Source organism: Astatotilapia calliptera, chromosome 19 (genome assembly GCF_964374335.1).
Source record: "Astatotilapia calliptera chromosome 19, fAstCal68.1, whole genome shotgun sequence".
Lineage (NCBI taxonomy): Eukaryota > Metazoa > Chordata > Actinopteri > Cichliformes > Cichlidae > Astatotilapia > Astatotilapia calliptera.
The window spans coordinates 15,703,728-15,729,378 of NC_137440.1; the positions used below are offsets into that span (position 1 = coordinate 15,703,728).

The window sequence follows — 25,651 nt, forward strand, 5'->3', positions numbered from 1 at the left end:
TTGTAAGAAAGATCCTACAATAATACATACAGAGAAAAACTCAACAATGATATGACCCCCTATGAGCAAACACTTTGGTGACAGCAGGAAGGAAAAACTCCCTTTTAACAGGAAGAAACCTCCAGCAGAACCATGCTCAGGGAGGGGTGGGGCCATCTGCTGCGACTGGTTGAGGTGAGAGAAGGAAGATGGGATAAAAGACAGATTTGGTGTATTTTGTGGGTAATCAGCCCTAAAATGCAAAAACTCATTGGGAGTGACCAACACAAGTAGAGCAAAAAAGGCAAGCCTGAGATGGTCTGGGTATGTGCAGAGGAGGGATAGATGTAGAAGGCTGAGCTGCAAATAAGGAGGAAATCCAGGAGACCTCAAGAGAAGATTCGTGGATGTAGTGAAGGAAGCCCTACAAAACATGCAGAACTGAGCACAAACTATGTCCATGTTGTTTCATTTATTTATTTTTTAGAAACATTTTTTTAAAGTATCTGGGAATTTTTTTTAATTAGGAACCCAAGTGTACCTGATTGGATTTGTCATTGCAGTATATTTGGTTCCACTGTATATCCATGAGGAATTGTCATGTCTAAAGTCATTCTTAAATTGTCATTTTTAAAGAATCTATTTGACATGATCACAAGGGCTTGATGACCAGAAAAAGTGTAATTAGCTTGAGAAAAGAAGGCAACAAGACTTCTTCACGGTTGTGAAGAATTCCAGGTACTAAACACTTAGTGGGGCATTATGCCCCTGAGGGTCGTTGACACACTATTGATCACAAGTCATCTCAAGTCAAGGTGAGAGTCATTGTCACCTGGGATTAAATGGCCTGCATTTGTATAGCGCTTTACTCAGTCCCTGAGGACCCCAAAGCGCTTTACACTGCATTCAGTAATACACACATTCACACACTATTAAGGATGAAACCAGTGTGTGAGGCCTTGCCCCACCCTATCATGAGCTATTAAGATCACTTGAGGCAATGTGTGAGGGGGTTGAAGCACCTGGGACTGTATTGTAGGTGGCTGATAGCTGGAGTCGTTAGCCACCACACCTGTTCAATGATGGTTGTTCACAACAGACATGGCCATAAAATGACCTGGATGACTGAGAACCTGCATACACATAATCAGCAATGATGTACACACACACACACACACACAGTTTTCTTACAAATCACAGATAATAGAAAACTTTTATTTAGAGCTAAATTACACACATATAAACGCACAAAGAAAAGCATAAACCTGTTTGAAAAAAGTAGCCCTGATCCTGCTGCATTTTCTTGTAGTCCCTGTGTGCCAGCGCTGCTCTGTGCAGGTAACCAAATACCTTACAAATAAAAACATGTGTTTTTGTAATCCAGTCTCTTTGTTTTCGAACTTCAGCTTTCACTGCAGCCAGACTTAACAATATGATCCTCCATATGTTGGTGAGGTTAAACAGATCAGGTTGGCTTCACTCCTGCTGATCTGCCAGATCATTCTGTTCAAAGTACCTGCAGTAAAAACAAAAGGAAGTAAGTATAGCTGCATCCTCTGTACACATCCAGACAGCAATATCATGGTATCATCACCCTGAACAATTTAGACACTGGTGGTAAAAAAAAAAACAAACCAAAAAACATTTAGGGGTTTTTCTCTACACAGAGTTCCATATAAGAAAAATACAGAGAACCTTACCTGGCAACAAGACAGATGAGCAGGTTGAGGGCGGGTAGTTTATCATCTTCCTGGCTGTCCTGTGAAGTCATGCAAGCAGGGAAAAGACTCAGAGTAAATAAAATCAAATATCATCAAATTTCAACAAAAAACGAGAAAAACATGGCCTGCTGTGGCCGTTTCAAGCATGGAGTGATAGCACATAGAGATAGTGCTTTAAAGGAGATGGTAGGATTGTGGCCTACCAGCGTGCTGCGGAGCTGGGCGCATCTCCGTGCAAGCTGTCTGATGGATGAGTGAGCTTCGGGCAACAGAGGCTTTTCCAAGCAGGCCAATAAAGCATACAACCAGCGCCCCTGGAACAAGAAGATAGACTGCAAACTCAAGTATTTCACAATAACTGCAGCCAATAAACCATCACCTTCTATATCTGAAACATAAGACAGAAGCTGAAGGAATGTTTGGTTTCATGATATCTGTGCGGAATGCATAGTCAGCTCATATCTATCTTGAATGCAACACAGGATGACTATAAATGCGTGTGGAGTTCGGAATCAGCATAAAAATGTGGTGCTAATACATCAAACTCACCAACTGTGGAACAAATTCTCGTTCCTCGAACCAGCCGATGAGGATTTCCAACACCATCAGCACTGTAGACTGTAGACAGGTGGGAAAACGCAAACACACATATCTTCTAATCAGGCTTTGACTGGTTTAGAACATCTTGAATGTCTATAGAGGGATCGTTTACCTGATTTAGCCTGCTGATGATGCTTAGGAAGGGAGGGAACCCCATCTGAACAGACAGAGAAATGCTGAGGTAAATAGAGCAGTACACATTTTGGATCTGAAAAGTAACGCCGATGCTGAAGTGCTTTCACTCTAAATAAAAACACTTCCGTTTACATAGAAATCTGTGGGAAAATGGCCCACAACTCCCTGATGACTCAGTCACTAGTTTCAGCTCACACTGAATACAACATGAAGTGATTTTTTTTTAATTATTGGCATTATTAGGAAGATTTTCAATCACAGGTTGTTACTTGTAAGTGTGTGGTTTCAGGTCCAGTTTCAGTGCTCAGTTGGAGGCTTTGTGACAAAACCTCATTAACCAATAGGTGATAGATGTGACCGACAGCTTCTTTACTGTCAAAAAATCTTACAGATTGTATTCATGATGACACAAAACATTGAGATATAGCCATTACATATATAACCTTGCTATAGTCCAGTGCTGGCTCTGGTTCTGCATCTGTGTGGGAGGATGAAGTGCCCAGATAGACCTTCTCTCCTAAACAAAACCTCTTCCAACCCTCCTCATCCGTTAGCTTCGGCTGTAACATACAAATACGAGCATACATAAAATTTTAACATGAATTCTGTTTTTAAGTTTGCCTCTTGGAGAAAGACAAAGTATTTATTTGGTTATTAGAGGAAAGCATTGCATGCTGAAGCATTAAAATTTACACATTACCACATTACCATCAGCACGTTGTCATCTAGAGTTTGGCTGGTCCAGTGTTTCCTGTGCCTTGTGATACTCTAAAGGAAAAAAAATGTTGTAAATGTAAACAAAAGTTCATAAATTGTCAAATATCCATTTGTACAAATTTGTGCGGATTTAGACCTACAAAAAGTTTTAGTGAATTCTGTTAGGCTTCGCTATTCTATAATATCATAACAGCAAAAAGGCTCTTACCTGTCTGACTTCAGAGAAATTGCTGACTTGTTGTTGTTGCCATCTTAGACTTGGGGAGAAACCCACTGGAGCAGCATGACACCCTGCCACCTAAAAACCAGAAAACAACCCCACAAAAAATGTAACTGAGAAATAATCAGAACAGATGAAGCATTATTGAAATGTATTATGTTTTATTTTGTATAGCATCTTCTTTTCTTTGCCAAATGAACTGCTGTATACTGTTTACATGATCAACGTAAAAATCGAACACAGCACAACATTTTTCAGAGCCTATCATTCATTTCTAACTGTGCAGTGAAAACTATGAAAAGATATTAAGAAAGATTCGTACAGATGTGCTCAGAAGTTTCCATCCACTCATCGTGGGTATGAATGTTTTGACCCTTTGTGGATTACAGAAAATCAAAAGTAAATTAAAACTTGTGCACCCAATTCTTGTTTTTCAAGGTTATTGAAGTGAATGCTTTAAAATCATTCCATCCTGAAAAAAAATGAAAAATTCAAAGAAATCATTTAAAAGCCCAACATTATGAGGACATTCACACCCATGATGAGTGGGACTGACTGCTCACATCAAGGTAAAAATACTTGAAATGCTTTGATTTGCAGACACCACAGAGTAACAAAGCTAATGAACCCTGTCACTATCAGGGTCAGGGCTTTGTCATTTCCTTTAATTGTCATACATCTGCAGCATCAACCAGTCTCAATACATTTGCCTCTCAGTTTACTCACAGATGCATTCACTGTTTGCTTCTTCCTTAGTTTTTTGGGGTCAATCTGAGCGACCACCACCTCTGGGCACAATGAAGCCTCCAGCCTGTCCAAAAGGAAAAAAGTTCATTGAAGCAGCCCGACCACCTCAACTAATACATTAACACACCAAAGAGAAAACAGGCAAAGAGAATCTAGGAGTTAATTAGACGCGAGCATTAATAAGAGGTGTGTTCTTCAGGTTGCGATGCACTTACTGGACCTGTCGGAGGTACTCCTGGGGGTTTCTCGGCGGTCCGCTCAGGTCCAGGTCGCCCACGGTACCGGATCCACACTCCACGGGCAGCAGTCTCGGCATTAACTCCTCCACGTCTGACTTCATTGTGACTGAATGTGTAAGCTCGGCTAGCTTTTAACTAAATGAAGCAGTCAAGCTCAATTAAAAATACGGACTCGCAACGGACCAAAACACTAAACTTTTACCAAGAGTAAACACAACCAGACTAGACCGCCATCTCTCTCGCAAAACAAACGCATAGTGATGACGTCGTCTTTGTGCGCGCGTTTGCCTTGTTGCCACAGCAACAGACTAGCTGTCAGTCCTGGAGAAAGGTCGAAAATAATGGAGTGGGTCTGTTTTAAATTGCCATGGCGTTTACCCGGAACCCCGTTTATGTGTGCACGTATTAAAATCTCAATGAAATATCAATTAAAGCAATTTTCCATTAATATCAAGTCTTCTAATGAAATAGAAACCTTTGACCAGCGAACTGATAATATTTGGTATTGCAAGCAGGCCTGAGATGTTAATGATTATCCCCATGCTGGCCTTATATCTTATCTCAGCTGTTTCATTTAGCATTGAGTCTTCAAAAGGCAGCAGCTCAGAGGCAATGTTCACTTGCCAGCACAACGGGAGTTATTTCCACCCCACTATGGACATTTACTACTTATAGCCTCCAGTTAAAAGTCAGATAATCATGGCTATTTTTCAGGTCTCTAGGTTCCTGTGGTCACTGGGTGCAGTTTTAGTGATTTTACCCCACTTAAATATCGGATTATTGTCTGACTACAAGATCTGCGGAGACTCTGAGTGTCAAAGTAAGTCCAAAATCTACTGATAGCTCCTTAAATTAATGACGATAATGATGGTCACCTCACAACTGTGTTCTATTGCTGTGGTGTGTGTAGGCCTCCTAAGCAGAGTGCAGGCTATAAGGGACCACCGTGGTAAGGACTGTCGTTTCCTGAGCTTCAGGCAAGGAGACACAATCTTTGTTTACCACAAATTGACTGGAAAGAGGAATGACCTGTGGGCAGGCAGTGTATGTGTCATATTTCGATCTTTTTTTCCCTTTCTGTACTTCCCTAAATCTTCATTCATGTCAGGTTCTCACTTAGAGACAGGCAGAAGGAAAACCTAAGCCTCTGACCCCTGCACTGTAGTACTGTGAGGTTTGGGGCAGTGTGCTGCCAGGGTGTTTCCCTATGAAAGGGCAACCTCAAATTAATCAGTACAAACTTGTGACCTTTATCCTTTGATTGGTGGTATTGGTCTTTTCCAGAATAACAGTGCCCCCATTCTCTGTGCAAAGGAAGAATGAATTATTTGATTATTATAAAAGATTATGTTTGCAGTCATCACCAATGCCTAAACAACAAATGACAGAGAATATTTTTAAAGAATGATCTATTATGACAAATGTTTAGATTTCTGGGTTTCTTCAAGGTAGAAAGAAGAAAAATGCTGACAGCTCCTTTGTTTCCTTTTTTATTTCAGATTGACAAAGAGTTTGGATATTTTCCAAAGGATGCAGTGCAAGAAGAAGAGGTTCATACTACTGTGGAGAAAGTAGTGGAAACACAGGTAATTTCATCATTCATATGTAAACAAACTTTAAGTATTAAAAAGTATTGTCAGTATTATTATTATTTCAAATTTTTCTTCCTAGTTTCCTTTCTTAAGAATTAAATTTTTGCCCTTTTTCTGCAGAAATCTGATTTCTTCTGCATGAATGAGTTTGGCTCCACTTATCTGGATATGGATGATGATGATTATATTGATCAGAAAATCCAAATCCCGGAGCCAGAAACCACACAAAAAATTACCCAAAGCACTGATGACACGAACGCTGAAAGCCACTTAACAACCTCAGACTCCCCAGTTTCTGCACAGGAAGAAGAAGAACAAGAAGAAGAGGACCAGAATAAAAATGTTGGTGGTTCCGGAGCTGGGTTTCAAGAGGAGACACATGAGATTCCTGTGGTTCCTAATCAACAAGGTGGGTCTCCCTCCTCTTCCTGGCTTGGTTCTTCAGTGACAGGATGGTTAGGTCTGGGTAAAGAGGACCAACCGGACAGTGTGGCTGAAGGGGAGATAGAAGATAAGAGGGAAGACACTCAGTCTGAAACGCTCACATCCTCTGTGACAGGATGGCTAGGCTTCGGAGGAAATGGAAAACCTGACAATGGCAAAGAAAGTGTGAAAGTTAAAGAAGAAACTGCTGAATCGTTAACTTCAACCATGACTGGGTGGCTCAGCTTTGGAGGTGGAAGCAAAAGCGAGACAGAAGAGGAACAAGAAGCAGATGAAGACAAAGAACCCACAGAGAAATTCAGGAGCAGGAGGATGTCCTTGGACCTTGAAGGCAGCCAGTTGCAGGAAGAGGAGAAGAAAGAGATGGGGACTTTAGGTTGGCTGGGGAATGGGCTGTCAAGCACACTGGGGTTTGGTTTGACCAGTCAGGAGTCAGGACAAGAGAAGGAGGAGAAGGTGCAGGCTAATTCTTGGTTAAACATGGAGATTGAAGGTATTCTAGGTTTCAGGAAAGATAAAGTTGGAGATAATGAAAACAAAGAAAGTGAATCTAAGGAGGCAGAAATAATCACAACTTTAGAGCAACCAACAGGATCACAGAATGTGGATCACAGTGAATCAGAGGAGGAAATTATTAAGACAAGCAATAATTCAAAGGAGGTGGAAGAACTGTCAGAAGACCAAAATACCCCGTCTACAGAACCACTTAATGGTCAGAGTGTTGATAGCAACACAGATATTTCAGACAGTGGGATAAACAGCGATTTCGATGAAGAGGCTGAACCCACAGTTGATAACAAAGATATTTCTCCTGAAAGGAAGTTTGAAGAAGAATCTCAGGCTTTAGTAGAATCACCCCCCAGTAAAGATGACGATGACAATATAGAAAAAAGCAAAATAAATGAGGAGAGATCTGAAGAAAGGGAAGGTGAAGACGCTGTGATTCACAAACCAATTGGAAATGAACATATGGATAATAGCAGGGAGTCAGGAGAGGAAGAAAGAAAAACTCCAAGTGCTATCAGTCAGGATTCAACACCACCATCTGAAACACCATCTGAAAGCATTTTGGGCCCTGATCACGTTTCGGTGGATTTAAAGTCAACGTCTATGCTGGTCAAGGAAGATGAAAAAGACCAGATGGAGAACAAGAAATCAGAAAGTGTGGAGGAGGAAGGGGCAGAAATCACAAATCAAACTGATAACACAGAAGAACCCACAGAAATGTCTCTTAAAATCACCAGGGGTGACGATAATAAAGGAGAAGTCAGTAATGAGGATACAGATTTACCTGAAACTCAGACTGAGGAGCTGAACGGTGATGTAGAAGACAGTAGCACAGAGAGCCAGCCTCACTTACCGTCATCTATGGAGAAAAACGATCCAGTTCCAGCTGAGAATGAAAGTTTTACTCCTTGTAGTGCTGAAACAAATAATGACAATTCAGATACAGTAGCTCTTTTTGATAATAACACAGAAGCAGAGACAGTTCATGGGGAGTTAGAGCAGGAGGGAGAAACTCTGAGCTCACAGGAATTTGATTCACAGCATAACCCTGGTAGAAGCACTCAAACTATCCCAAAGGATAGAGGAACAAGTGCACCAACCACAGATCAGACCTCCGTGTCTCCAGTGATGGAGCATGTTAACAATGAAAGCGACAGTGATGCAGGCAAACTAAAGGAAATTGTTGAAGACAACATAAATGAGTCCCAGCAGGTTAAAACAGAGATAGAAGCATCAGGCACTAAAGAAGATGATTTAAATGAAAATGACTTCAAGTCAGTGATCAGTTCTGAATTAGAGGCTGAAAAAGAGGAGGAGTCAAAGGATGGGGGGAATCAAGGGGTGATGAAGGTGGAGGATAACGAGGAATTGGAGGATTTAAAGGAGATAAAAGAGCAAAAGGGAGATGAGAAAGAGAGTAATGAGGCAGAAGTGGAGAGTATGCAGGGAGAGGTGGAAGACCTAAAGGAAGCTAACAAACAGTTGAATGCAGAGGAGGAAAAACACCCCAAGGTGGAGGAGTTAGTGGAAGAAGAGGAACTGGTGGGTCTAGAGGGAAAAGAGAAGAAAGAAGGTGAAGGGAAAAAGGTGAAAGAGCAGAAGGAAGATGAGGAAGAAAAGGAGTCTAATGAGGCAGAAGTGGAGAGTATGCAGGGGGAGATGGGAGAGCTAAAGGAGGATAGAAAACAGCTGCAGAAAGAAGAGTTACCAGAGAAGGAAAAAGAGGCCAAGGTGGAGATGTTACAGAGGGAAGAAGAACTGGAGGGTGTACAGGAAAAAGAGAAGAAAGATGAAGAAGGAAAAACAGTGCAGTCTTCTTATTATGAGGCAAAGATCCTGAGCACCACGAACACACAGAATGGCTCAGGATCATCTTTCACTGAAATAGTCGCACAGGTTGAAAGCCACCAAGATGTGGAAGGAAGAAATGGGGAGGATGGAGAGAAAAAACAAGCCAAGGCAGAGGAGCTAAAGTTTGAAGAGACTGACCGAGCAGAGGTTGAAGAAGTGCATCAAGAGGAGAATGAGGTGGATGACAGCTTTAAATGTTCAAATGAGCTTTGCCCTCAAGTGCATGAAGAAAAAGCTGGAAGTGGTTTAGAGGAAGGAGGTGAAGGAGCAATACAGACAGAGAAGCTAAAGGATCAAGCAAACACACCAGGAGAGAGGCAGATGATAGACTCGGATGAAGAAACAGCAAATAACACTTCAGAGGAGGCAGAAAGCACTCATGCATTAGGCCAGGGAGATAAAACGGAGTCTGGAGACACTGAAAGTAGCAGCAAAGCAACACAACAGTTAAACTCCGATCAACAGAATCAACAGACGCACACAGAGAAGGCTGCTGTTGTAGTGGAGGATAAAGACACTGATATAAAAATGAGGGAAAATGATAGTAATGGTAGTGAATCCTGGCATGAGGGAGGAAGGGAGCCTTCAGCCCCACATAGTGACCCTGCTAAAAGTCAGTCTGTGACATCTGAGCAAACTGCCCCAAGTTTGACTGATGATGTGTCTCCACATCCACCCACTGATCAGAGTGGGGAGACAGAGACAGAGAGTAAAACCAGTGGAGCTTTTGGTCTTTTAAAAAACCCCTTTGGTGTTTTCAGCCAGAAATCTACCACCGAATCTGACAGGTCCGCCGAACCAGCCCAGAGCTTCAGTACTAGTCCAGGTGAGGCGTTGCACTCGCAAGACTCGTTAACTCCTGAACAAGAACCAGATTCCACCACTCACCACCTTGAAGTTGTGCACAAAGACTCTCCCACTATCACAGAGCAGCCACAGCTTCATCCTTCCTCTGCTGAGATGACAAGAACTCTCTCCAAACATTACAAAAACCTGCTCACTCACATGGGTGCAGATGAGACAGCTATTTCGCTAGAGCTTTTTGGGCGACACAAGCTTCAGTTTTTGGATTACATTTTGTCCAATTCAGACACCATGTTGTACAAACCTGATGAGGAGGATGAATCTATATTGTCAGATGTAGAGAGACTTCTGTATCATCACAAGGAGACGCTGATTGCTCCTAGCGTGACACTCACTGATGCACTGCAGGAGGACAAAGAAAAGACCCGAATGCTTATGGCGCTTCAAAAACTGGAAACACTGTTGGGAAGAGTGAGACAGACTTTCAACACAAGACAGACCAACGACCGTAATCATCAAGGTAGTTTTTCTCAACATTGCCTCCTACTGGCTTCCTCATGGCCAGCACTAATGAGATTTAATTCAGTCTTTCAAATTCAGGCATGGTTTTGAATTGCATCTGTACATGTGTTTCCCTGTCAAATGCAGCCGAGGCCAGCTGTGTTGGCGTCTCTTGTTCAAATCATAGAAAAAATAAGAAAGCGAACACTGAGGAAGAGTCGAAGACGACACAAGATCCATCCATCCAGAGAGATGACTGGATGATAATGAAAGAAGGCAATAACCAAGTGGGTGGTGGTGTAGGAAAAGATGAGATAAGAGGAAAAAAACAGGGCAGAAGTGTTGAAGAAGCATCCCTTCCTCATGTTCAGCCAGGATCACCAGAGATGCTGAAAGGTATGGATAACCCAGGTATCCATTAATCAAGAAGAGTTTAAAATATTATTAAAAATCTTAAGCAAAAGCTACTCGACCTACCTCATCATCGTCCTCACTTCACATAACCCCAAAAACCGGATGGCCAAAACAAATATTTTTTTTCATTTTTTACAGTAATGTGTCACATTAAAAGATAAATATTTTTTGAGCATCATAAAAGAGATGTATGTTAAACAGCAGTATGTGTGTTACTTTAACTGCAGGAGTTATGAAGCAAATTCTGGACTTCGTTTATCAGATGGCTGAAGACTCCTACGCCCACACTTGTGCAGTGAGGGAGCTCCTCATATGGCTTACTGTGCAGGTACGCTGTGCCAGTTTCTGAGGATTTATAATCTGCAGAAACAGAAACCAATTTTTTGTCATTTGATTTCCAAATATACCTTTTTGCTTTAATCTACAGAGATTAGTGTTGTGTATGTTGAGAGGGATTCTTCAGTTCATGCCAGAGATTAATCCACAATGGCGATGAAGGGGGGCTGAGGTCAAAGCAGGGTGCAGGGTGCATGCTGCCTAGCCAGAATTTTTTTTTCTGATCTAGTTTTAACATACTTTGTCCAATAGCTTTTGATTTGTGGCTAATTGTGGCCTTGATCATGTTGTACAGGGAAAAGCAAAATGTATCATAGCATGGGCTGCTATGATACATTCTATGAAGGTGAGATCTTATCTTCATTCTATGAATGTTTTGTGAGTTACAAGTCCTAAAACTTTACAGCCACTCAAAGTGTCACAATCTAATTCAAAATCTTGTTTTGTTTAGTATGCTGTTTTCTTGTAATGAAATTTAAGAGCTTAAATATAATAGGTTTATCAGTTTCTATAGCAAAAAACATTAGTGCTTTGCACATTTCATGTGTTTTCTGATCATTCGCTGGGGCAACTTTCAAGCCTCAAAATAGGTTATAGCATAACCTACATTTTGATACCAGGATCATCTTCTAGCCATGATTCCTGATATGTCAAAATAATTCTCTAATATAGTCATTTCACTTGACCCGCCTCTGTGTTTGCATGCCTGTATTAAAGGTGTTAAAGTTATAGTACAAAAAAAAATATATGGGAGGCACTAAAAATCACCCTCTGCTCTGTCAGTGTGGCATTTTGTGGTGCCTGGTTCTTTAAGATATTACTCTGGTGACATGCTGAGCTGACTCTCCCTCTGGCATTTAGCTTTGCTTACGTCTCAGCCTGTCAAGCTGGCTAGGTTCCTTAAACATTACTCACATTTGGGTCTGTGACACTCTGGACTCACACACCTGTGAAGACAAACTGTCTCTCATGTTTTGAAAGGTGAAAGTGGTTTCAGATGGAGGCCAGACTGGTGAGTATAAGAAATACTGGATGGCTGTCAGACTGTTTTAATTCACATGAAAAAAAAAAAAAAGTAATTGTTTGAGAAATGTCATATATCTCGTATGAACAGCTTTCCTAGTTATTTCATTAATTCAGTAAAATAGAGCATTTTTATTTTGTTCTGTTAATGCTTTACCACTCCATACTTTCCTACGTGGATCTTAATTGTTTCTCTTTCTTTTTCATATGGGAAGTCTTTACCTTCACCTGTCTCCTAATTTGTCATTGGCCTAAGGCCGAGCACGCGACACGTTGACAAATACCCGTTCGATGCAAATGTGTTACTTTTTCTTTGAATGAAAATTATCAAAATAATGATAATACAGGTGTCATTTTGGTAACACCTGTTTCTCCTGGTGTCACTTTGAAAGCGCTCCGGTATGCCAGTGTGGCATCTTACAATTGGTGACGTTGCGACTGAACCATTTTCACCAGCGGGGGTGTGAAATCATCCGGGTGAACTTGTGAGGACACGAAACAGCGTGCACGTGATGCATTATACTATACATGCTGTGTTTATATTATTTTATATTTTCAGATTTTATTTGATGTTTGGAGTGTTTACAATGGTTGTACAGCTGTACAGTAGTTTTCGTACTACTCCCTACGACGTCCAGCAGGACGTGGTATAGTCCTAAGCGTCAGTGTTGTGGATAGGATGTGAAACCGCCGCTGACCCGCTTCACAGCTCTAGTTTCTTAACGGTGTAAATATAAAAAATTTTAAGTTTAAATATACGTCAGATGAAATAATTTGGACATGGCAGAGAATCCGGCGAGTGACCAGTCGGGCATCAAAGCGGCCGACTTCCAGGAGACGGCAGAGGCTTACTACAGTATCGCCGTGGAGAAAGTGAAGGATGTACGTTATGTGTCAGGTTTCGTTAGCAATTCCCAATTAGCCGAGATAATGTAACGGGCTTCCATGTAACAGTCATGTTTTTGTATTTTTCGGTACTAGCTACAGCTCTTGGTGTTGTCCATCTCATTCCGAAGTAAGAGTATGACCTGTTGTCAGGATTATTCTTCGTGTTTTCAAAGATGTTTAATTGCTCAAACAGTTAGCTGGTAATAGTTAGCTGGCTAGTTGTCAGTAACAGCGCTGTCTTGTCAGGTGTTAGGATTTAAGTTAAAAATGACAGATATTTTTCCACATTTGTCTGTAGTAGAATGATATAACTATTAACACTGCGCCCTGTTTAATGTGGTCAAAAACTGGGTAACTGTACATAAACCCATCTTCTAAAGACCAGCTGTTTGGTAGTATTTTGTTTAGCAGTTTGACAGATTGCTTTCAGGAAGCCCAAATCCTGGTCCTAAAAACAAAGAACCTTATTAGAAAATATTGACCTTTCTCTGTCAGTCCGGTGCATCATAAATGTTTAATATATTTGTATATTCAAATTTATTGGATATGCATCAGTGAATGTACCGTCAGATGATAAACAAATGCATGGTCACACTTTAACACCATTGCATCTATACAAAAACATATATCTTTGTATATATGCAGTATTTGCCACTCAGATTTTTCTCTGGAGTGCTGTCCTGGTATATTTGTGATTTATTTTAATTTTTTCATCAGTCTGGGGCCTTGTTGTGATCAGTTTACCATTGGTGAATCTTAATGCTCTTATTCTCAAAATTTAGTCACTGCTCATCATTTATCACTGGACCTTCCTTCCTGTGGTACCCTGTCAGCGGGCTGGTTTCGTCATTGTTGTGGGACTTTCACCTTTGTTTGACACACTCATACTCCACCATCTTGAAATGCAGCTGGTAATAGTACTACTAATTTTGCGCCGCTGAGAGCTGGAGAGGTTAATCTAACCAGGAGTTTGAGTCTGTGCCCTCCATCCCCGCTTTCCTTTTAGTCTCCTTTTAGTTCTTCTCTTCAGGATCTGGAGAGGAGGTGTGGCATATTTCTAATCAGCAACATTAACAACACCTCAGCCCATTGTGCCGGTGCTCTACAAAAGCCATTAGAGCTCAGTTGCTGGTGTGGCTCTTCTTGCTGAGATGCCTCTTCTTGGTTTGATTCCTTCCTCCAAAAAACACTGCACACACAATTTCTTTACTCTTACACTCACTTGACCATGCTACTTATTAACAAACATGGTTAGTTTAAGTTCTTTATTTGCTTCTTTAATCAAAAAAACTGTCTTTTAAATGGCATCTCTTTTTGTCAAGGTGTGTGACCACGGAAAGTTCTACTGAGAGAAAGTTGATACTTGCTGCATTATTATTTGGCACATAGTATATAGTACAATGTATTAATATATTTAAGAAGGCACGGGTCTGTCTCCACACTGGTTTGGGCAGATGGGCTGCATTTTGCCCATGTTCAAGAGGCAGTCATATTTCCTCAATGACAGAAAAGCTAATGTCCTTGAGCATCAGTAGAACATCAGGTTTTTATTCCCGGACTCGCATATCCTATTTAAAAACACACACAGGTTCTAACAGGAACTGGTCATTATTTTCTCTTTTCTCAGGTGGTGTCGTCTCTGCCCGATGACTTGAGACCTGGGCCAGACCTGTATGGTGTACCATGGGAACCTATCATTGTCTCTGGCCTGTTGGGCCTGATGACACTTCTGTTGTTCACCTGTAGATGTTACAGCTCTGTGAGTGCACAGCCATGCATATTCACTTCAATATCATAAATATTTTTTGCCACCTAAGATGGTTTGATAAGTATGGCTTCTATTTGAACTGTCGGACCTGTCACTAAGCACAGTTCTTTGTTTTGTTTTTCCTTTCATTTCTTTTATTTCCTCACAGATAAAAAGCAGAATTTATCGACGTAAGTTCTCACTTCCTCTTCCTGAGTGTCATTTTATGGACACGTTTAACATTATCACTGACAGTTTTTCTTCTCTTTGACCTGTGAATGTTAACAAATAAACCACTTTTTTTTTTTTTTTAAATGACACAAAATAAATCTGAAATTTTTTTGGCTGTTTTTCAGGTAGAGAGCAGGGGATGGCAGAACAGGTTGCACAGCTACTGGATGAGAAATCCAAAGTCCTTGAGAGTCTGAGTCAGTGTCAACAAGAGGTTAGTAGTTATGCCAGTTCTGTCTAGACACAGATCTGGTCTCACACAATAATTTGAGGTCAGAGATTTTTTTGTTATATATATATATATCCTTCTATAGATTTCAGATAATTTGGATTACAAGCTTTCTAAGGTGATATCTACAAAGCAGAGAGGTTTACTTACTGAGCATTTGTAGGTGATCAGAAATCTAATGAAATTCTTGATGATATCATGCATGATGTACTGAGAAATTTATTCATCTACAGTATGACAACCTTGAGAGTTCACAGAGGGACAGCGGTGTCTTGGCTCAGACTCAGAAGACAGAACAACTGGAGGTGAGGCAGAGAAAAGTATGGAAACCATTCTTGGTGTAAAGAAAACCTACTTGAATGCTCCTTAATGAATATGGCTCACACAGTGTTCATGTCTGGTACACTGCTACGCTCCCACGAGCCTCATCTGTGTGAACAGAGACACATGTCCTATTGTTTATTCAGTTGAACAAGCTTGTATTTTTTTTATTTGCTTTCAAAGTCCCTACAAAGAGAATTTTTTTTAACAGCCATATGTTCACACTTGTTGGAATAATTTTTGAGTGAGTGGTAATGTATAGTGAGGTTTACCATATTACAAAAAGAATAATAACAACATTATTATATTATTATTATTATTATTATTGATGTACACAATGAAGTACAGCCACTGCCATGTAATTTTTGACACAGACTTGCAGAACTAGTCAAAATGTAGAATATTTGCACTGCTTCACCTCAGATCTATAGTGACATTATTTGTCATGTCTTTACAACCCTTACTCATGTTACAGTGTCCCAGTTTTGCAGCTACTTGAAGTAGTTTTCTGATCTTGTTTTCTTAGGTCAAAGCCAGACAGTTGGAGCACTCCAAACAAGAGTTGGAGAGGGATCTGGAACAGCTAAAGGATCAACTGGACCAGCAAAGGGAGCACAGGACAGAACAAGAAAGGAGGGTAGGTGCACACACTAACAGAAGTACTGTTGGAAGCCTAGTTGGCAATCCTGAGTGAGAAGCTGTAGAATTCATACTGAATGAAAGTTGTTTTGGTTTCTCTATCCAGATAGCAGTCCTCGAGGAGAGCATGAAATCCCTTGAAGATGAAACTAAAGACTTTCAGTCACAGGAAGAGCAGGTGCAGTATTCCAAAACTGTCACATTTGCACTTTCGCCTGTCTGTTCTCTTTCCTCTGTTGGTGCTTCTTTTCCACCTCTTCTCTGTTCCACTAGGTTTTATAATATTTCTGTCTGTCCTTCTCTAGGCGCAGACCACTTTGAAAGTGTACAGCATGAACAGTGACAGACTACAGAGGAACTTGGAAACAGCTGGAGAAGAGAATGTAGTGCTAAAGGAGAGCAATGCTCATGTACGATGGACACACACACACACACACACACACACACACACACACACACAAAAAACTTCGTATGGCAGTAAACTAAATAGTGTTTCCAAAATGGGTGCACAAGATTGTTGGCTTACCTTTTTTTTTTTTTCTTTTTTTTTTTTTCTTCTTCTCTCCTTCCCCCAACTCTTTTCTCCACAGTTGAGGCAGCAGGTGGAGGGATGGGCAGAGAGAGTGAGTGAATTGGAGGCAGAGATGAAAAGGTGTGAGGTTGCTTACAGCGGGATGATGCAGGATGTGGCCACCAAGGATGAACGTATAATGGTATGATTTATTCTAAGGTTAAGTTCTGTGAAGCAGCCCATAAAAATGATAAATTTTAAATTTGGCCAGTTTTCCTTTGAGGTCATCTTTTTGGAAATGCCTGAGTAGCTACCAGCTCAACTTTTATTTTTATGTTGTTCAGTCCATTTAGTCCTTTTCAGGTCTGCCTCTGTGTGAAAACAGACACCCTTTAACTCTCTTTATATTTCGGGAAGGTAGACAAAATTGCAAGTAGGGTGCTGAGTTTAGATTTTGTTTGTGTGGCCAAAAAATAAAGAACACTGGCACAAATCACAGTTCACAAAATTTCCACTGAACATTCTTAGGACAAAGGTAAATTGCCTCTATTGAGGTAATGGTGGATGATTAATCTAATTGTGATCTCAGTTTTAATTTAGGTTTCAGATTACTCCTTAGCATTTGTTTTTCTCTTTTTTTTGTCTGGTGTTATAAAATCAAGACTGTTTCTTTCGTTTACACTGTAGCACTTACAGACCTCCTTAAAAGTTCCACCTCACTTGCTGACTGTAAAAAGATTATTCAGTTCATAAGATCTATGTAGAAGTATTATCAGTTATTACTTTTTTTTTCCCCCAGATTGCTCTGGGTGTCCAACTGTTTGCTTTCAGTAGTCGTGACTGGTCACCGTCAGCTTTGGCTTTGTATCGTTATCTCCACGGCTGGTTAACTGTTTCCCTAGGTGCCAAAGCCTGGTTCTATCTTTGCCCCCGTTTTCTGGTCAATGCTTGACTCACTATCAGATAAATGTGTGATTTTGTGAAATGAATGAGTAACTGTGCCAGTTGTGTTCAAGGGTTTTAATTTTGTCTTTTGGGGGGCAATAGTCAAGTTGCAGTGAGCATGCTCCTCGTTGTACTTCTAATCTGTCTTCAGGCTTGGAAACTATAGACTGTTTAACCAAAAAGTGCTGCGTTGTAATTGACGAGCCAACTCTCAGCACCAACAACAATTCTCTGCATAGAAGTCGGGTCAGTTTGAAACAGAAGCCGTTTGCTCTGCTCATTTTTCCCACGTCTTTCTTTCTGTTTGCTTTTCTTCACAAGAGAGCAAACAGAGAAAAAAAGAGGATCAGCGCACACCATGTTAGTGGCCATAATAGGACTTCCAGGGAGTGAACTGAAAACAGCAGCCATGCTACAAGCTGCCTGGATGTCTATGAAAACACGATCTTAAGGGCAAAAACAGACATTTTTAAATTTCTGATTTTATGTTTTGTTTTGTTTTTTGCTTTTAACTATATTAAATCAGGTCTCAACTACTGTCATGTCTCCAGAAAATGGCAGAATGACAGAAAATATATTAAAATGATTCAGTGAGAATATAATTAACTGTCAGAAAAAAATCTGTTTGCTTCTAGTCCTTAACAGATCGGCTGCTGAGGTTGAAAGGCTGGGATTCAGAGCTGGAGGAAGAGGAAGGAGGAGAAAAGGAGACAGCCAATGGTACGCCAGAAAAAGGAGAGAAGAATGGAAGAGGGGACATAACGGACACCCAGGCCCATCTGCAGAAAGTCCAGAAACTTGTTTATGCTGCTAAGGTAGATGGAAACAACCAAGAACATAGTGTTTAGCATTCAAGTTGATAATGTGCTGGCACGCAAGAATTATAATTATTTATTTATTTATTCATTTTTTAATGTAATCTCTGTAGAGTTTCCCCTTTAACATGTCTTTATCTTTGTATAGCTGAATGCAGACCTCAAATCCCTAGATGAGGATAAGGACAGAGTATTTGCCAAACTGAACGATGAAATCAAAGCAAAAGAAGACCTGCAATGTAAGTAAACTACAGAACATCTATGTCAATGTACTTATTAACCTTTTCCATATTAATGATATGTATGAACCATGTCTCGACATATCCCTGGTAGCGTGCATGTCATGTCTTTTGTTTTTGATTTTTTTGTCCCCCCCCCCCTCAAGTAAGCATAGAAGATATGGAGAAAGAGAAACTAACTTTGCAGTCGGACGCCGAGAACTACTCGGATCAGGTAACTGACCTCACCTGTGTCTGACTGTATTTGTTCTATACATGGTCCATATCTGTTTTCCTTTGGATTAAACCTTTTACCTTGTGTTTAGGTCCAACGATTACAACAGAAACTCCAGATTATGACAGAAATGTACCAGGAGAATGAGCTCAAACTACACAGGTATATGCATATGCAGTAAACGGTTTTATATGAACAAATCTATCTGTAACAATCAGATGATGTTAAAACTGTATCATTAAATATTTGTAGACTTCTGACGGTGGAGGAGAAAGAGCGTGTGCAGAAAGAGGAGAAGTTAAACAAAGCAGACAAAAATATTGCGCTGGCGATGGAGGAACTTAACAACTACAGGTAGCTGAAACACTGTCTGTAGCAGCTTGAAAGCATTTGTTAGTTTTTCGTCCTTACAAACTGTCTCATTTCTGCTTTGCTTCAGGCAACGAGCTGAAGAAATGGAGGAAGAGCTGGAGAAAACCAAACAGTCTTACCAGACTCAGATATCAGCACATGAAAAGAAAGCTCATAATAACTGGGTTAGTAAAACTCGACAAAGATTTGTCAAGTTTCTTTCTGAATTGTTACACTTATGTTATAAAGTGAAAGAAACTGTGGTTATACAACTAATTGCCCCTGAAATTCTTGTCTTGTTATGTTTTTGGCATTTCCAGGTGGCAGCCCGAGCAGCAGAACGAGAACTGTCAGACTTTAGAAGAGACAACGCTCTCCTCAGACAGAAGTAAGCATGATGTCAGCATTTTGAGTGAAATACTGAGATGATTCCCTCATCTCCATGTTTCTGCAGAGATCTATGATCCAGTATAGTCCTTTTATTGGCTTTATGTTTGTGCCTTTTTTTTTTTTTTTTTAAATAAAAAGTTGTGAACACACATTATAAATGAGCAGTTCTTAAGACTGAAATGTACTGCTACTTTTGTCATGTCAGCTTTTAAATACATTTTCTTTTTAAATATATTTCTTAACAATTGTATTAACATCTCAGGACCAAAAGTGCTTGCCATGTTTTAACTTTAGGTGTGATTGTTTGCAGACTGACGGATACACAGTTTAAACTGGACGCCCTCGACAAAGACCCGTTTGCCTTGAACAGTCTAGCAAGACCAATGCCTTTCCGTGGTACGTACACACACGCACATATAAATCATTAAAACATGACATGAATCATCAAACCTGAAAGGTCAGTCAGTGGAAAAAAAGCGTACTTTTCAATAGAATCCTGCAATGAATTTTCTTCTAATCTGGGGCTTAATCCACGTCCGGGACAACTCACAAAAATGTCTCTGAGGACTTAAAGCTGCAAAGGGTATTTTCAAACTGTTTGGATGAAGAACCTTCTTGGAAGAGGAAGTGAATTGTCTTCAAAAACTTAAAGAAGTCCAGTAGTCACCTTTTAATGCTCTTAAGCCTCCCTGAGCCTGGTTCAGCTGGAGGTTTTCTTCTGTTAAAAAGGTGTTTTTCTTTCCTACTGTCACCAAGTGTTTGCTCAAAAGGGGTCTTTGATTATTGGGGTTTTCTCTGTAGTGTTGTCGGGTCCTTACCTTATAATATAAAGTGTATTCAGGCGACTGTTGTTGTGATTTGGCACTACATAAATAAAATGGAATTTTATTTATTTACCGTAATTGTCGGGCTATAAGCCGCTACTTTTTGCACAAGCTTTGAACCCTGCGGCTTTTAGTCAGGTGCGGCTTTTCTATGGATTGTCCGTGATTTTTGTCATATCGTAAGACGATTTGTTTTGTTTGTTCCGCTGTTGTACGGCACTACGTTGCCTGGCGGAAGGACCGGGGTTCAAGAGTGGTATGTTAGTCACATGTCCGTCCGCCAGGCAACGTAGTGCCGTACGAAGTAGCGCGAAAAACAAACTTCAAAGTAGCGCTACGCATTCAGCGGGAGGTGTGGATGACGAGCGGCGATAAACTTGCGAAAAGCAAGTTATGCCCAACTCCACCGGTGGATTCTGACAGCGTGGAAAAGTGCGAAAACATCCACGATCACCAATGGATTTTGAAGGGCTGAACTCCTGCATGATGGAGAGGAGGACACCGCCACGGCCCTTCTGAGGGTGTTCGACTCTGACACTGACAACGAGGATTTCTTTGGTTTTGAAAGTGACAACGAAGGAGAGAAGCGGAGAGTGGATGACAAAGCCATCCTGAGCCTGTTCGTTTCCGACATTGGAGAAGAGGACTTTGGTGGTTTTAGAGCGCAGGAAGAAGAAAGATGGTGAATGACTGACTTTTCTTCTTGTTAAAGCCGTGTCACTGCACCTGAGCCTAAAAGATAGTCCGAATCTATTTTTCTGGTGTGCTGTAGGCTACTGTTATGTACTACATGTGCAAATATGTACCCATAACTTGTTTTTCAAAATATTAATAAAAGGGGTGTGTCTCCAAACAGCCATCTCTTTCCTGACAATTCGCTTTGTGCATATTCTCTTACATATGATAAGTCAACATTGAAACACCTGCGGCTTTTAGTCAGGTGCGGCTAATGTATGTACAAAACAGGATTTTCCCCTGATTTTAGCTTGTGCGGCTAATATTCAGGTGCGCTTTGTAGTCCGGGAAATACGGTATTTATAAATGAGACAGTTTCGGAATGTGAATCCTAAGAAGTGGCCACCCTGCAAAAATCTCTCTGAAAGTACTATAATTAGAGTGACAGATTAAAATCTCTAGATGTAAATCACTGACTGAAGAAGGTGGTTGGAAAGTTCTAAAAAAGCTGCTTCTTGCCTAAATTGCGGTCGTAAGACTCTGCAGGGCTGCAGATTTTCTTCCATTTGCACTCACCAAACATTCCTGTATTTCCAGCTGAAAGGTCACCGTATGTTCCTTCTCCTCTGGGTCGACCTTCATCGGAAACCAGACCATTTCTCTCACCTCCTACGTTAATGGATGGACCACCTGCTCGACTGTCTCCTAGAGGTAAATGCATTTAAAGGTGCAGCTAGCTGCAGCAAACACATACACGAAGCATGGCCAGATCCTTAGAATGACACACAAACACTACAAATATAAATATACTTGTAATAATTTTATTCTTACATAATTGGGAGAGTACATTTTCTCATTCATACTCATAAATGGTGTAGAAACATGCAGCATGTTGGGGATGACCAGCTGACTATAGCATGACAAACTGCTGAAGCATTTTGTTGCATGGTCTGTGCATGCTAACAGCAATCTTGAATGCACAAAAGACAACAGAATATAATGTGATGAAATCTGGACTTACTGTCATCACCGTCTCTGGGCGTTTGTTCTGCTTGTTCTCTTTCTTCTTCTGTGCCCTTCTCTCTGTCTGTCACTCTTTTTTTTTTTTTTTTTTTTCCATCTTCTTCCAACAATCCTTTCCTGCACAGTGTCTCGTGGTCCAGGGGAGCCCCCAGGAGGCCAGAGGGAGATGGAGCGCAGTGGAGGTCCTCATTCAGACAGCGGCTCAATCTCTCCTACCTGGGAGAGAGATCGCAGAGGACCCCCACCAGGACCTTTACCAGGACCACCTGGGCCTTTAGGACCTCCAGGTGTGTGTTCATATGTGAGAGAGAAAAAAACTGGAGAGAACCAGACTGTTACAAGTGCCCACACAGCCAACATCTCACAGATTATCAAGACAATGTTTAGCAAACAGAAACGAAGGGCCAAAGTTTCAAAAAATGAGGTCAGTGTAAGTATGAGTAATCCCTGTGAGACCTTAAAATAGCCACATGGAAGCCCCCTGTGCACCTTTTCAAACCTTTTTTTCAACCCCTTTTTTTTCCCCAGCATCTCCATTAGGTGATAGTAAACTAAGTTGTCACTGCATGGATGACATTCCCCTGCAATGGTTCCAGCACTTGCGTATGAAAAGAATGAATGAGTACATGAATACACAAATATGAATAGAAGTTAGTTGATATTCAACATAGTTGTCATGCATATTATTACTGTGTGCATGTGCATCTTGCATTTTAAATATAATATAAGTATAGTGTGTGTGTGTGTGTGGGGGGGCTAAAGCATGTTGATGTTGCATGTTCATTGTCTTGAAAGCATTTTGAGTTTGTTTTTTTTTACTCTGGATGCTAAAATTGTCCCTGTGATGAAAGTATTTGTACAACGTATTACTACATTTCTATTTCCAGCTCTTATGTGGTAAACCTCAGACACTCACTCTCTCCTCTGTTTTCTGAATGTCACCACAGATTTAAGCTTTGTGTAGCAAATATCTTCTTACTATCCATCGCTCTCTTCTTCAGGCTATATGTTTCCAGAACCAGGAGCTCCCATGTACAGAAGACCTCTACCTCCTCCAGGAGCTCTGGGCCTTTTGCCTCCTCCTGACTCTCTCCCTCCTGGCGTCCTTCCCCCCGGTGTCCTCCCTCCTGGCGTCCTCCCTCCCGGTCCACTCCCTCCTCGTGCCCTTCCTCCTGGTCCACTCCCTCCTGGCTCCCACCATCCTCGGAATGTTCCTCCAGGACCCTCTTACCCTGCAGACATGCCAGGTGAGTTTCTGCTCTCTCTCTTTTTTGACTCTAAATGGGTAAACTTGGACATGTAAACAAAAAAAATCCTCCTTAGCATGTGCTGAAATGCACACGTGACCCTCATATTTCTGTTAATTCACTAAATGTTTTATCAATGCAGATTCCTACAGAGAAAACAGCTTTGGACCTGGTGAACAGGACCATAGAGAGGTAAGTATATGCGTCTGTGTGTGAATACTGAGTGCTTATTTGTGGCTCAGCCTCTCTAATCTTTTTCTGTCTTCCAACAGTCCGGTCCTGAACGCAGGACTCCCCCTGAAGCAGATCCAAGGATGGGTCCACCAATGGGTCCCATGGATGGTCCCTTTCCTCGCAGAGCCCCTTATGGACCCCCACTTCCTGATTTCTACTCTCCCAGGGGACCTGGGGGACTTCCCATCAGGCCTAGTAGGAACTTTCATCCGTCTTTGCACCTTTAACCATCTCCAGATGTCATTATTGTAAACTTGACCTTTCCATTTTTTCCCCCTTCAGTGTGGGTTCCTCAACCTCCAGGAGTGATGGCCCCTCCTCGATACCATCCTAGTGGAGCTCCCCTTCCTGTTGGTCCTCATCCTCACATGCCCTCCTATGCTCCCAATATGCGACCCCCTTCTCCCGACGGCCACCCACCTTCTTCCATGGGCCCTCCCCCACCTCATCAATCCCTCCCTCCCGCACCACAAAGCCAGTCTCCAGAGAACGCAACCTCACCTGAAGACGCCATTTGAGCCTGACTGAGTTTCTACATCAGCTGTGAGACGAAGAACTTCTGGTTAATGTTTAACGTGGACAGTGTAGGGCAGATTGCTGGTTACCCTTTTTCCATAAACATCTATTTATTCACCAGAAGGATGTGTTTATTGAATAGTGTTTGCAGGGGAGAACATCCTCCTTCATTGGCCTGTTTTCTTGCTGCTTGTTGTCTAATGACATTATTTCTTACGTCTTTTGTTATTCCCTCACCTGTTTCTCTCACCATTTACATTCTCTATGAGGAAGCTGATGTTAAAGTAAACTCGGCCTGGACTGCGTGTGTCACATGACCCAAAAACAGCTGCCTGTCGTCTAGTCAGCGTCAGAGGTTTTTGATGGGAATACTTCACTGAGATGAAGGAGAGATTTGAATGATCGTAGCATGTCTGTCATGGCAAAAACACAACTAGCCCTGAAATAGTTTTTGTCTGTCATCATCAGTATAATTTTAAAAAATGTAGCTGGTTAGCATCTTGTCGTTTGATTTTATGACACTTCAGTCTGAACACGTCAAGCCTGGTTTTGCCTGCGACTGAGCTGAGTTGATCTTGAACTCAAATGAGACTGCTTTTGGTGAAATGTATCAGAGTTGCATAATTGAATTTCACTGACTTCCCTGTGGGAAGTGGGATATTTTTCTTCTTATTTCACAGTGAGAGAAGCAGTTGAACAGTGCTTTTGATCATGTTACAGTGACTTTAATATGGCCTAGACTTTGAAAAAGGTGGCTTATAATAGCTGCTCATGTTTCCCTGAATAAACAGTCACAGGAGTAAGTTTAATAGACTGACTGGAACAGAGGATACCTTCATGTGAATTTTGTAAAAAGTGATTATTGCTAGATTAATAAAGACTTGAATTGTCAGTGTCATCATATTTACTAATGTAAGTTGTTATGCATACAGCTGTAAAGTCATCAGGAGAAACAAAACATTATTAAAAAATAGTTACATTTTAAATTTTTAAATTGTTTTGAATTTGACACTTCTGAAATTGCAAAATATGCTTTGATTTATTTTAACCATGACTGTATACAACAGTTTCTCAACTTCTGGTGATTTATCACATGATACATTTCCAGAATATTTTAAAGATGCTCAGAAAAATCTGAAAATAAAAGTTTACTTCTCCAGCTTCAGTCATAATTATGCAAATTTCTCCCTGTAAATATACAGCTTAATAGAAAGTTTCTGTCAACATTAAACATGTAAAACTTGAGAAAAAGATCTGCTAGCTCATTACCCAGACTGTCCTATAACTAAAGTTTTAATAGGGGGTTAGAACTTTTGTCATTTAATTGTGTATCTCTTAGTATGAATGAAGTCTTTATCAACTGTAAAACTTAAAATGCATTTAAATGCCTGCTAGTCCTCCGCCGTGGAACTTTGAATCAACATGTTTTGATGCTGTAACTTAATCTGATGGAACTTCTTTTGCTTTTAGGAGCTAGTGTAGCCTATTTAATATATTGCTATACAGTATTTGTGTGTACAAATTATTATATTACAGGGGCATATTTATTTGGATTTACATTAGTCAGTCAGTTACATCAAGTAGATTTGAGACATGGAAAAAAAAATAAAAAATTGCAGGGCCATCCTGCCACAACTTAAAAACAGTAGAAGGATATACAGTTACTAAATAGTAACTGTATATCCTCTAACCCGTTGTAATCATTAGGTAATGTAGGAGAATACTGCACGTTCTTCTGAAAGAGGAAATACATCTGCTCTATTATTTCATTAAGAGTACACA

General features: G+C 40.8%; 2 protein-coding genes across 2 annotated transcripts; one reads left to right on the forward strand and one right to left on the reverse strand.

Annotated features, from left to right (window-relative positions):
• Positions 1 to 1,173: 1,173 nt before the first annotated feature.
• On the reverse strand, positions 1,174 to 4,623 carry gemin2 (gem (nuclear organelle) associated protein 2). Its single transcript, XM_026151441.2, has 10 exons — positions 4,335 to 4,623; positions 4,099 to 4,183; positions 3,361 to 3,450; positions 3,144 to 3,203; positions 2,879 to 2,995; positions 2,413 to 2,457; positions 2,250 to 2,318; positions 1,904 to 2,014; positions 1,680 to 1,738; positions 1,174 to 1,495 (listed from the first exon to the last, which is right to left on the reverse strand). Exons 1-10 carry the CDS (start codon positions 4,457 to 4,459, stop codon positions 1,456 to 1,458), a joined length of 801 nt encoding a protein of 266 aa, XP_026007226.1. The 5' UTR covers positions 4,460 to 4,623; the 3' UTR covers positions 1,174 to 1,455.
• A 311-nt stretch (positions 4,624 to 4,934) lies between these two features.
• On the forward strand, positions 4,935 to 25,028 carry mia2 (MIA SH3 domain ER export factor 2). The gene is made up of 28 exons (XM_026151438.2): positions 4,935 to 5,178; positions 5,269 to 5,402; positions 5,858 to 5,944; positions 6,071 to 10,076; positions 10,205 to 10,453; positions 10,699 to 10,799; positions 14,346 to 14,477; positions 14,635 to 14,656; positions 14,822 to 14,910; positions 15,159 to 15,230; positions 15,773 to 15,883; positions 15,992 to 16,063; positions 16,191 to 16,295; positions 16,476 to 16,598; positions 17,977 to 18,156; positions 18,305 to 18,395; positions 18,542 to 18,609; positions 18,701 to 18,771; positions 18,862 to 18,963; positions 19,049 to 19,145; positions 19,281 to 19,348; positions 19,661 to 19,746; positions 21,447 to 21,560; positions 21,998 to 22,159; positions 22,874 to 23,119; positions 23,262 to 23,311; positions 23,392 to 23,548; positions 23,636 to 25,028. The coding sequence occupies exons 1-28, from the start codon at positions 5,058 to 5,060 to the stop codon at positions 23,869 to 23,871; spliced, it is 7,152 nt and encodes a 2,383-aa protein (XP_026007223.1). The 5' UTR covers positions 4,935 to 5,057; the 3' UTR covers positions 23,872 to 25,028.
• The last annotated feature ends 623 nt before the right edge of the window (positions 25,029 to 25,651 follow it).